Genomic DNA, 12,621 nt, shown 5'->3' with positions numbered 1-12,621 from the left:
TATGTCTTGGTTATAAACAATAAATATCCGAACGAAATCATTGATTTTGCAACTGACGACACAAAATAGTTGAACTTTGACCCTAAACACTGACGTAGCACGGAAAGCACCGGTCGGCCGGGGACAACATCATCACCATAAATTCTGCAGCGCGCTTAGAAAGGATCGTCACGAGTAGTGGGAGCGGTTTTCTCGTGATCCCACCCCTTAGATCATCCCCAGAACAATCACAGAACTGTTTCGAATCATTTTCAGCTGTGAATAATGGCAGAAATGGACGTGGAAAAGCGCGGGAACGCCATCGACGAGATGTTGAAGAAGAAACGCGATCAGAACCCCCTCCCTGAACCTGAAACCTTGGATGATCTGGTGCAGGGGTTGAAGATTATCTTCCAGGACAACGAGATTAGCGTGGAGGAGGTGAACGAGTACATGTCCAAGTACAAGAGCAATCCGAGAGAGTGGTACAAGTACGCCAAGTTCGACCATCACAGGTAAAATCAACATCTCTCTTCCTATTTTAGGGTAAAATTTTACAATCTACCAAGCAAGGAATTTAATATACATGAAGCGGTTTTCTAACTAGGCTTTTCTAGAATTTAGACCATTTAGAGGACTCAGAATAAAAGTACGAGTGTGGAAGTGTATAAGCCAACTTAGGTTTGCTTACTGTTTCTCTAGATTTTCTGGAAATGTTCCAAAAACATTTGTTATTTTAATCTTCACTGTTGAGACATGAACGCCAGAAGTCTGTGCTAGTGACAGTAGTGTTACTATTGGATGGCTGTATCAGACAGGAAGTAATTTTTTTGTATCCCTGAGACTTAAGATTGTGTGCCTTTCTATTAGTTACTTTTTCTATGTAACAGTTTGCACGTCATAATGATATGATGGTAATATTAGTCCAAAATTTTATTCATACTTGGCAAAGTTTATGTTCTGACAAGAAATATAATAATATACTTATAGGATGCCCTCAGATACAGTTGAAGAATCCACCACAAAAAAAGACAACAAAACTGCCTTGATCATTGTCTTTCTGAAATTTAGTAGTCTTCGGCAAGAAAAGCATCTTTTGGCTTTGTTACCTGAGGATGATGAATTCGTACTTGATATATTTCCTGGTTGGACACTAGCCAGTCTACAATCTATGGTTTCAGTGTATGCCTGTCTCCAGGACCTGTCCCTCCGTCCTGGGATGGAAATTTGTACGGGCCTAAATTGAGGCTGAAAATGTAAATGTAAGAATGTGAACTTAAATCAGTGTAAAATAGATTTTCTTTAGCTCAAAATGACAAATTTTATATCAGAAATAAACAACATTGGATACCATACACATTATGATTGGGACGGAAGAAATTCAAAGCTGGAGACTGCTGTCTTTACTTATTTCCACACATGAGTGAGAAAATAAAACTCGTGATTTAGGTCGTCCACAAAAGCGTGAGGACCCCTGGGGTGGTCTTATGACAGACACAAGACGTGTCGCCTTTTGTCTTGAAAACAAAGGTATTTAGTTCAGGACCTATTTAAGAGGTTATGTAAAGACCCTGTAGTTACTAGTAATTACTCCATTCTCTCAACTACATGACCTTTTTTTGTCACTTGCTTGGCAAAAACTGATTAAAGAGTCTTAATTGAAAATATAAGGTAGACGGAGGCTTACACGGAGTATTTCATACAAAATAATCCATTATTTTATAAGTTCCAGATGATCAAAATCTATAATCTATAGTTGTATTATAGCTGTCTTATGTTCAAAGTACAAGAAAATTTGCTGCAGAAGTTATTGGAATTTTTTTGGACTCATTTATAAAGGTTTTCAAAATTTGTTTCTATTCCAAACAGGTAATTTGACGGCCACAGAAGAATACTGTTTACTCGTTGTGTATGTGTATGGTCATTTTAGTTTTTATCTTCAAAGCAAAAAAAAACTGCCACATCAGCATTTCTTTAGTTAAACCAAGGACATATTTTAGCCTCCTTGGTTAAACCAAACACAGAGATCTAAAGTGACAAGAAATGCTGCTGTACTCTGCCCAGTTAATGGTGGGTGTGTCTGGGATCCTCTCTCTTGATTGGTCAGCTTGTGTTGAATCCTATTATCCCATTGGTCAGGGTGATGAGTATGTACGTTTGTTACGTGACCCTTTGACTTGGCTCAGTCAGCACCTACATGAATTGTGCAAGCACTCGGACAAGTCCTGTTCAAATACAGATGTCTCGTTGAAAGCCATTTATTGCGGCACTTCTGAAACAGCAAGCCGGAACTTTAAATGTTCAAAACAGGACACTCAGTCCACAATAAATACAGGCTCCAGTACTGCCCAGGGGGCAGATACAATTGTGAAATGCTAACTTAGTTTACATGGAATGTTCACACAACCTTTATCTAACAATGGTGACAACTGCATTACCATTGATATGCGCCATGGCTAGTCATTATCAATTAGTATAGTTCAGAATTTAAGGATCAGTGTCATGAAAGAGTGGTCACATTGGCCACGTATCCCTTATATCGAAAGAAATTGTGTAGATTTAGATACATGTAGATACATCTTAACATCTAACTTGACTTAAGTCTAGTAATTCAAGTGAGACATTAAGATGTATATACCCAGATGTATTCATGTAAATTTTGATTGACTTTGTTAACATGTGACCTGTCTTAGCTCAGATGGGCAAAAATGTACAATAAATTATAAAGGTCTTCTCACATTCATTCATTCATTATGCAGAGGTGGTCACTAGTACAGGTTTACTAGTAGTTGTATATCATTATCAATGAGCAGGTGGTCTTTATATAGAGGTGGTCACTACGGATTTGACTGTGTATCAACGGCCAGGTGATTCTTTTTTTGAGGTGGTCACTGGTTTAACAATCTTAAATGAGGATGGTACAAGGTTGTTATCAACTTTTGTACTTGTAGATTTCATAATATTTTGTGCTTTGTAATGTCTTACATAAAGGAACCCCCACTGAGCCATAAACAATTGGTGATACCACGTGAGAAACACATGGTCTTAAAGCATACATTAAAACTATGTTAAAACTAGGATGAATGATACCTGATAATACGTTGTTGTCCCAGTGATGAATATCCCTTTCAATCAGAAAGATGATCATAATTTTCTTGTTTTCCCAGATACACCCGTAACCTGGTGGACCAGGGCAATGGCAAGTTCAACCTCATCGTCCTGTGCTGGGGAGAAGGCCAGGGAAGGTTGGTACAACCATGTCATCTTTGTTAGGTTTTTACAAAGGCTTACTGTATTATTGCAGCAGAACTCACACTGAGGATTGACGTATTCAAAAAATATGCAGTATTGCAGTATAAAAGGAAAAAGATCTTTTGTGTTTGTTTACTGCTGACCACTGTGTTTGTGTTCCAGTGGGATCCACAGCCACTCAGACTCACACTGCTTCATGAAGGTACTGGACGGCCAGCTGGACGAGACCATGTACTCGTGGCCGTCCGACTCCGAGGATGAACGGGAGCTCCAGAAAACAGAGACGCACTCGTACGGAAAGGACAGCGTGGCATACATCAATGGTAAGGGACTTCATGGGGATTATTTCCTTGTCCTCACAGTAACAGTTTTTACTTCTGGAAGACTGAGACTTACATATGACATACTGTGTACTAAGTATAGATTAGATACTTGTTGTACATGGCATGATGTAGGAATTCTCACTCACCCACCTACCCACCCAGCCACTCAATCACTCACTATCCAGTTTCTAGTCTGTTCTTCCCTATCTCACAAGAAATGTGATGTCTTGATGGCAGGCTATACCAGGTGCCTCAGTCCTGTAGGTTAACACTATGTAGGTTGAGTAAGTAAAAATCTTCCCCATTACAATAAGACTATTTTCTCTCTGTTTACCAGACTCCATGGGCCTGCACCGTGTTGAGAACACCAGTCACACCAACACTGCTGTCAGCCTCCACCTCTACTCCCCACCCTTTGACATGGTGGAGTGTTTCGACCAGCGCACCGGACACAGGAAGAAAGTCCGCGTCACCTTCTACAGCAAGTTTGGCCAGCGGACGCCCTTCGTGAGTACCTACTTACTTACTTTATACTTGATACATTGTTATTCAAGTCAACTAACTTGAAGCGATGATTTATGAGATGTTTGCATACGTATTATATATGATATGTTTAACCATATGCTCACTGTGGGTCCTGACTTAGAACAAGAGGAATAATACACTCAAGTTTTTTGTACCTATATCAATACCAAATGATTTTATTGAGAAATCTTAAACGTTTTGTGTGTTTTGAAACAGTCTTTCTATGATATCTGGGACAGGGTTAGAATTGTGTGAATTGTTAGTATTTAGCTATTACTTCGTTATGTACAAAGAGACCACTGCAGCTTATTTTGATAAAGGATTGAAAAATGATCAGAAACTTTTTTTATTCCATTTTTACTCACAAGCATTTTGTTCTTAACATGGAAAGGAGAATGAAAATTTAGCTGGCATTTTAAGTATGGCATTTAAGTATCAGCATTGCAAGACTGTAGTAAAAGTTTTATTTTGGTTTCTCACTTGCCGTTATTTCCTAACCTCTCTACCCAGCCTGATCAAGGACCAACAGAGCAACCTGATGTAGCTAGGACGGTGGGTTGATTGACAGTTGCTGTAGTAGCAGCATTCTCTAACAGCCCTTGCTTGCAGCATTGTTCTTGTTGCTCTTGCTTTTGTTTGGTTTAACATCTGAGCAGCATGGTGCTTTGCCTTTATCTTATTGATATTTTTCTCATGCTTTTCTTGCAGTGTTTGTGCTGAGTGCTGTGCTATATGTTACAAATAGTTAATGCCACTCTGCAAAAATGTTACAACATAACAAACATTCATTCACACACACACACACACTTGTACCTTGTGTAAAATTTCTCTCTGTGTTGCCACAGTACCTCAGAGTAAGACATAGTTTCATTTTATGAACATGATGACTGATTTCTTTTTTTGTTTTCTTTGTCACTATAGGGATGCACATCTGTCGAGACCCTGGAGCCAGAAAACAACTAGATATCACTTTTGGGAGCTGGGCAGAAAAACTGTCATTTGAGCATTTTAACGTAATGCTATCGCTGTCGCCGCCATGTTGGTCTGTCATTTGCATATTAATGAACCATAGCTCAAGTGCTTTTGCATACATTTAAGATCATCAGACCCTCTGAAATAGCCATATCTACAGCTTATGAGGAAGACTTATTGAATGCAAATAAAGAACACCAACATGGCAGTCAGCAAATATGCCTGCTTCATTCATATGGAGAATGAGTCAACATGGGTCTGTAGGAAATCATACTAAAATTTCCTTTTTATGGAAAGAATACAAACAATAAAGTACTATTTGAGTTGTAGAAATGGGTGGATTTCGGTTGGAATTTTAAATGGATGAACAAAAGTTCAGACTTTGAAAAAAGTCATATGTTGTCTGGGATATTTAAGTTCTTTGTAAAAAGCTTTGTGTTGCTCCAAATGTGCTTAAAGGGAAGCTTAAAGCTTGAAAAATATCTATACAAGAGATGCTTTAAGCAGATGATTTAAGAGTTCTATACGCAGTGTTCTGTTATTTAAGTTGCCAGTGTGAATTTAGAGTGTATATACCATACTAACATTTAGTACTTAATCCTGACAATGTTGGATACTTATTGCAGTAGCCTTGTTTCAAGTTTTGTAGGCATCAGACTACTCCGTTGTGTTCTTAAACATTTGTAATAAAAAGTAAGCAAAATCTGTTAAATGTCCTCAATATTTGGGAGCAATTCAAATAATAGTAAAAATTCTCTAAGTTGTCTCTATCTTGATGAACCATTGCGAAAAAGTGTAATGCTTATTGCCAGAATATGAAGCATTAGCTGATGAAATACCTGCTTTTGGAAAATGGTAAAGTCTGGGAAATATTTTCTCAGCAGTATAAAACTTTGCAAATTCGTTTAAACATAACGTTATCTCATGGTTTCGATTAGTCATCCTAGTAAGCTAACTGGGGCGCGCAGGGTGAGGAGAGGATATCACATCGGAACCCTGGTAAGCTAAATTGGTTGACACACAGGTTAGGTTTTGATAGCAAAAATAACAAAATCACACTGCCCCTCACACAAGTAGGTCATAATATCTTTCGTTTCCTGCAATTATAAAGCCAATGTCTCTATCTCCCACTCTAGTTTAAAACATGTCAAAAGGATAAATTGTGCTAGTGGGTACTAGTGGTGACTCTTTGCTAAACATATCACAGTCATCAAAAGTCTTCCACAATTCTATGTTACAAAACTATTATTATTCTTGTATTTCTGTATTCTTGTGTTTCTGTGTCCCATTCTCAGTGATAGGAGACTTTCAGGCAAAGAGAAATGAAACTTGACTCCATGGTGAATTTTAGATTTAATGACTGAAGATCACAAATTCAGCCCCATGTTGTTTGATAGTGTGACACTGTCTGTACAGATTATCCATGGATTATTCTCTAAGAAAATGTTAAGGGCTTGGTTTGGAGTTTTTTTAGATGTTTTTATGCTGCATTTATTTTGTCAGATTTTCTTTTTGTTTGACAGCCAAACTGGCAAAAAGAAATCCTGACAAAATAGAAAGCCCATTAAAAACGCTTAAACCAGCCAAAGCCTAACCTCTGCTTGGAGAGTAATCCATGTCTACAACATACAATGCAGATATATCTTAAGCTGTAAAATGGTCGTACATTGTTCTAGCAAAATTAAAGGTGTTTCAAAAAAATTAACCTAGCAAAGCCATGCTAGAACACATCTTTCCGAGTTTTTGCTGCTAGTGGTGTAGATATATCATTATTAGCTGTAGGAGATAGATTGTAGAACAATGCTGCATTATTGAATACCTTAAGGTGCAGTGATGCGAGAGTGTATGTGAGGTCTGTATTGGCCTTTTTTTCATACGCGCAATACGCATCTCGTACGACACAGGCATAGGCAGAGTACGACCCAGTATGTGTACCTAAAGATGTGTACGAGGTGTGTGCGACTGGGTCTGCCAAAATGCCAATACAGAGATACCAACTTGATATTCATGCTCGTGTAAAGCCATTATTTTTGACTGGATGCACTGTATACACAGTATATGGAGCAGTAAAGTTGCAAAGTGGATTCTGACATTGTGATGAGTTTCTTTTCTTTGTGATTACATTGACTTTGAGAACAATATACTGAAAATCATGAAATATTTGTGGTGTTTTTATGCTGGCACTTTATTATTCAGTTAAACTAACTGTATTGTTTTAATCACAAACTGTTAGTGCCTCCTTCACTGCAAAAGTACTGTTAGTCTCCCAAACTTCACGTTAGTGACCCACATTGGATGCTTCCTTCGCCACAAACATACAAATGTGAGTTTAAATGGTTTACAAATACATTGAATTATTCCCTACAAGATTCATTTGGCAAATGCAATTTATCTTGATTTATTTGGAAAGGTACTACTATATTAGACTTTTTTCTATATTTTGTAGTAAATGCAATTCCCACAAAACTGTAACCAAGACTCGTCAAATATTGCAACTACATATCTATAATTTTCAGCAGAAGCATGTTGGTTTACAACTTTCCTATCGTGTGTCCTTAGCCTTGGGTCATAAAGCTCGTTTCTCAGAACCCATTATTTTTAAGGCCTTCTTGATAATTCCATCTTTGTTATCTATTGGTACACCATTTTACAGGGTAATTATACTACCGGCATACACGCACCTTCGTGTATGGTAAACAATGCATTGGCAGCTCGTTAAGAGTATGATTGATTAGGCTTTGTGCACAACTGCTTTTGATATAAGTGAGAAATTGAGGTTATCTCGGGATAGATCCATATGAGTTTCATAAATAAGTAATAAGCTGACCCATATTGTATTGAATCTCATGCAGATCTGATGAGAAACTTCACAACTAAAGGCTTTATTGTAAGGCTCCACAGTTTTAGATTTGTGGCTGACATTTCCATAAGTGTTGTCACGTTTCTAATGATTTCTTCTTGTTCCATTCAACTGGTTGGTAGGAACATGCAACAATCCTTACAGTCATTAAGCCCGGTGAAAATTTTGACTATAGCATGTGCAGAACTTGAGGTGCAGTAACCTGACATGCTACTGCAGTACCAAGGGAAGCCATCAAGGGGCCCAATGACCCTTAAGTTAAAAATTGCGAGGTGAAGATCTAGAAACTTACCAGATGACATAGCATTCCATCCATAGCTTTTTAGTCCAACCACAGGTACGGTTGCACACACATGCAACCAAAAGATAGTCTTTTTATTCTTTTGCATGAAATCCATTCCTTATTCATAGAACATTTTAAAAAAGAATATTATTCTATATTTTCACATGCAGAATATAAAGAAAAAAGCCAAAGCAAAAATATACATGAATACCACAGATTAAAATGATACATAAACACCTGTAAATGTTGCAATTTCATAGCCTGGGTACCATCCGGAAAGTAGTTCGCTCCGGCGTTCATTATATGCTTCTAGCTCCGACATTCATTATACACTATAAACAGTCGCTTCTCTGTGTTTCCGTCTGGGAACGCGAACGATTTAAAAGTCTGGAATCGTCCAAATTTTGGAAGCAGGCGCTGATTGGTCCCCAAATATGAGCGAACTATGGAATGGGTTCAAGCGATCGTTCGAACCGGCGGTCCAACACCGGGCAAGCCCTCCATCTGCTTGCAGGAGGGCTGTTGTCATCGAACGAGTGCTCTGGAACCAATTCCTTGATTCGCTCATTAACTGACGTTAGCACCAAACGGTTTGAATGTGCAAGTCTCCAGACGGGTAGCAGAAGTGAACATAGGAGCGAACTACTATCCGGATGGTACCCAGGCTAGCAATTTCACGGGTTATAAGTTCAATATTAGCAGTTTCCGCGGTAACCCCTTCAATACTGCAGACATGTTGTTGTCTGCTGCAGCCTAATCCCGCATTTGGGCTGCGGACTTGAAATCTGACCATCAACCAGCTGCTGCCGCGCCGCGCGCCTGCGAAGCTGGTGTGTTACGCCGAAGGGCGGTTATACCGGCTATATAGATACAGATACAGAATGCTATGTTTTCTCCCCGTTGCAAAATTTAGTCTCCAGTATATGTTAACATGTAACGTTACACAATATATGAAAAGAAAAAGGAACTGAAAACAAATCCAGTAAATTAATTCATCTTTGAACAACAAATTATGATCTGGCAAGCTTTCCAGGTAAATCCACATCCTGGAGTCTATTCAATACAGAAGCTGACTGGGGGCAGTTCCGTCGATAACCACCAATGGTTACACATGTCATGTTTTAGAAGGTCGACGTACAAAGGATGAACAACTACTTAATATTTAGGTCAAGAAAAACAAGTCTGTTTAATGCAGTGTGAAAGGGCCACCTCTCTCATGCCAACATGTCTTTTCCGATCCATTGGTTTGGCCTGGAATAAAAGCAGGTGTACTCTTGGGTATTTGGGTGCGAGTGACTGAACCTTTTCAGCTGTCCATCAGCATTAACCTTTACAGTTAATGTGTGTGCTAGTGTAGGAGCTTAAATTAATTGGTGTGTGCATTTTGTATCTATAGACGAGAAAGCACAGTCCAGCGGTTAACGACCCTGCCTCTCGACCAAGGGATCCCAAGAGGTTGGGCGTCGCAATCCTGGCAGTTGTTGCTCACTCAACACATCAGCCTTTATAGGATCAGATGATTAGCTGTGCTCTACTGTTCATTATACTTACTGGAAAGAGCTATGGGAATTTCCCTGGTCCAACAAACCTTTTAGTTAAATACTGTAATGTCACAACCAGTGGATCATCATCAGTAGCTTTCAGTGTCAGTTAAACTGGTTTGACAATCCTTTTTTTCTTTCTGGAGTAACAGGATATCTAACATCAAAGAACAAGAAGATCAGAGAGACGAAACGTTAAACCAATTTGAATGCTCTCATACATAGTGGCAATCCAGGTCATGCTGACCAGCATTGGCTAGACTAGACTTTATTAAACTGTACTATAATGTCAATTCCAATGTGTAAACCTCAGACCCTGTTTCCGTGCAATAGCGACCTCTAACGATAATTTACAGACCTGCAGCACGCTGCGCCGTGGGGTCACCCATCCGGGACTTCCCTGACCTGCCACGTCAGGTTGTTACACCTTTCATGTGGCCAACATCTCCTCTCGCTCTTTGGTTCCCTACAATATTTCCTTCTTTCCCCGCGGTTTGCTTGTAGCGGGAGCGCTAGAGTTTCCGATGGAGGGTCCGTGGACTGCGGGGCTGGTGGTTCTGACCTGCTACGTCGCTGTGAGTTTAGCCGGGGAACTGACTTTCGAGTTAGCCGACAACGACCGACAGTGCTTCTACGAAGATGTCGATGCCGGCGTTAAATGTACACTGGAATATCAGGTGATTTTTTCATCTTTCTGAACGTAAAATCACATACTTGTATAGAGAATACAATTCTATACTCATGTAGCTTTCTTGAATCTGTAAGAAGTGACTGGAAATGGATATGATAGTATCTAGTGACGTCGTGATTTGTGCCCCCCTCCCCACCTTTGCCATGTCATCCCTTTAGAAGGGGAGGGGGGCGTTTTAGGCCGCGTGTGTTTTATCCCTGCTATCTTAAAGTAAGAAGTGCGATTGAAATCATTATTTCTGTGGACAAAGCAAGGAGCTGTTTAATAGAAGAAAACGCCACTGGATACACGGTACTTGGTGACAACATACGAAGCACAGATGATGTCATAAATATTCAAAATATTGATGTGAAAATTTGTAAATATTCATGACACTTGACTGGTCACGCTGCCAAAAAAACACAACTCTGAATAGATTTGTTTATCATGAAGTAGTAGAGATGTTGCAATATGATTCCATCCTCTCACGCAGGGCCACAGCAACACAAATGTCTTTCGATATTATCATCATCATCGATATCAACCCTGCCATAAAGGCAGCCTGAGACTATGAGAGTTAGATAAACAGTACCCCTGGTATTGGGGTGCCCTGTGTATTAATATCAAATTTGTTTGATTCGCTTGTTTTGGCCTATCAATGCTCATATTACAAATGGCTGACAAACAGTGTATGGTGGGGCATGCCAAAAGATCTGTTTATTTTTGCATGATGATGATAGTTTCTTCATATGTTGAGTTGGTATTAGGGAGTGCTGAGGTTACTCTCTACTGACAGAACAAACAAACAGTCTCTTCCAAAATGTCAATGACTGTTTCTAAATTTATCCATTTTCTATGCTTGTCAATGCCAGTAAATGTTGACTTGCAGTTAAAAGTTTGAGTTACAACTTACAAACATGCCAGGCTTTCCAAAACTAGGATGGAAATGATATGAAAGCAATAAGAATTAATACAGCACCTGACAAAACGAGGAATTATTTTTGTGCTGAACAAAACTTCTTTGCAATTTTAGTTATGTCAATTTTTACCTAACACATGTCATGTTATCTCTCCCCCCCACCCACGAACGGTACTGACTCTTCTCTGCTATTGTAAATGTCTAGGTAGTAACAGGTGGCCACTATGACGTGGACTGTTTGATATCAGACCCGAACGAGAAGGTCTTGTACAAGGAGATCAAGAAACAGTACGACACCTACACCTGGACGTCCGAGAAGAAGGGCGTCTACAAGTTCTGTTTCAGCAACGAGTTCTCCACCTTTACACACAAGACCGTGTACTTTGATTTTATGGTGGGGGAGGAACCTCCATTGATACCCGAGATGGGGGACCACGATACAGCTCTGACACAGGTCGGTTAGGAGAGAAAAAAGCGAGAAGGATTCCACAGAAAGTTGTGACAGCTTTAGAAGTTTTGTTCTACAAAAGATTGCAGAAACTTTTTTTTTTCACTTGTTCTTCTCCCTGCTGCCTAAATTTTAATCTATTGCCTTTTTTTGGGAACAAGGACACACTGTCCCCATACCCTGACCATGTGCCCCTTACCTAGATTCTTTGGCAAGCAGACAGTTCTGATTGACAATGGATGCTAATAGTATTGATAATACCATGTGGCCACAGTCTTCAACTGTGAGCTGCCTAAACTTTGCGCCTCAAGAAGCCTTAGGGACCGTACGGCGTTTAGTGAGGGGGGAGGGCCGGTTGCCAGAGGGTCGGGTCAAAAAATTTTTGCATGGCCCTCCCCCCAGGTAAATTTTTTTTTGCTAGGCCCTCCCCCCAAGACAAAATATTTTTGCTTGGCCCTCCCCCCTCCTATCAACTTTGAAAAAAAATATTCAAGACGCCAATAAAACACTGCGCTCCCGCATTCGGAAATGTCCTTTGCATCATACTTTTTCATGATTTTCATCGAGAAGCAGATCTCTCACCCCTAGTAAAAAAAGGAAAACAGAATGGCTCAAAATATCTGCTTAATAGAGGCATAAATATTTGCTTTATAGAAGCTATTTCATTGTTTTGATATTAAAACAACACCTTAAAAGCATTTGTACCTGGATTTCTAGTAGATTTGCGCCACGAAGCGGCGCGCGCCCCGCTCCCTAAATTTACGTATTGCAAGCTCGCGGGCCTGAGCGGCTTGACGGAAAGTATTTTCAATTTACATATATTTTGAATTTTTTTTCATTCTTTGGGGG

General features: G+C 39.6%; 2 protein-coding genes across 4 annotated transcripts in view; both read left to right on the top strand.

Moving 5' to 3' along the window:
• The first annotated feature begins 39 nt into the window (after positions 1 to 39).
• On the top strand, positions 40 to 7,209 carry LOC118411498 (cysteine dioxygenase type 1-like). 2 transcript variants are annotated; one of them, XM_035813798.1, is made up of 6 exons: positions 40 to 494; positions 3,147 to 3,224; positions 3,394 to 3,554; positions 3,892 to 4,061; positions 4,590 to 4,631; positions 5,001 to 7,209. In XM_035813798.1, the coding sequence occupies exons 1-6, from the start codon at positions 265 to 267 to the stop codon at positions 5,040 to 5,042; spliced, it is 723 nt and encodes a 240-aa protein (XP_035669691.1). In that variant the 5' UTR covers positions 40 to 264; the 3' UTR covers positions 5,043 to 7,209. The 2 variants fall into 2 exon arrangements, with proteins under 2 accessions (XP_035669691.1, XP_035669692.1); XM_035813799.1 differs by lacking the exon at positions 4,590 to 4,631 and having other exon boundaries at positions 62 to 494.
• Positions 7,210 to 9,999: 2,790 nt separating this feature from the next.
• The window catches only part of LOC118411500 (transmembrane emp24 domain-containing protein 7-like), a 6,716-nt gene continuing 4,094 nt past the window's right edge, over positions 10,000 to 12,621 (top strand). Inside the window, exons 1-2 of one of the 2 annotated variants that reach the window (XM_035813806.1) lie at positions 10,116 to 10,412; positions 11,530 to 11,778. In XM_035813806.1, the coding sequence (XP_035669699.1) occupies positions 10,260 to 10,412; positions 11,530 to 11,778 (402 nt within the window). In that variant the 5' untranslated portion in view covers positions 10,116 to 10,259. Of the gene's footprint in view, positions 10,413 to 11,529; positions 11,779 to 12,621 lie in introns of both variants that reach the window. The other variant, XM_035813805.1, reaches the window with a different exon arrangement.

Source organism: Branchiostoma floridae, chromosome 3 (genome assembly GCF_000003815.2).
Source record: "Branchiostoma floridae strain S238N-H82 chromosome 3, Bfl_VNyyK, whole genome shotgun sequence".
Lineage (NCBI taxonomy): Eukaryota > Metazoa > Chordata > Leptocardii > Amphioxiformes > Branchiostomatidae > Branchiostoma > Branchiostoma floridae.
This window is presented reverse-complemented; position numbering and strand designations above follow the sequence as displayed.

Excerpts from the sequence above, each read along its gene's own strand:
- LOC118411498 (XM_035813798.1), top strand. The coding sequence starts at position 265 with ATGGCAGAAATGGACGTGGAAAAGCGCGGGAACGCCATCGACGAGATG. Across the intron at positions 495-3,146 it reads GCCAAGTTCGACCATCACAG|ATACACCCGTAACCTGGTGG; the intron begins GTAAAATCAACA and ends TTGTTTTCCCAG. Across the intron at positions 3,225-3,393 it reads TGGGGAGAAGGCCAGGGAAG|TGGGATCCACAGCCACTCAG; the intron begins GTTGGTACAACC and ends TTTGTGTTCCAG.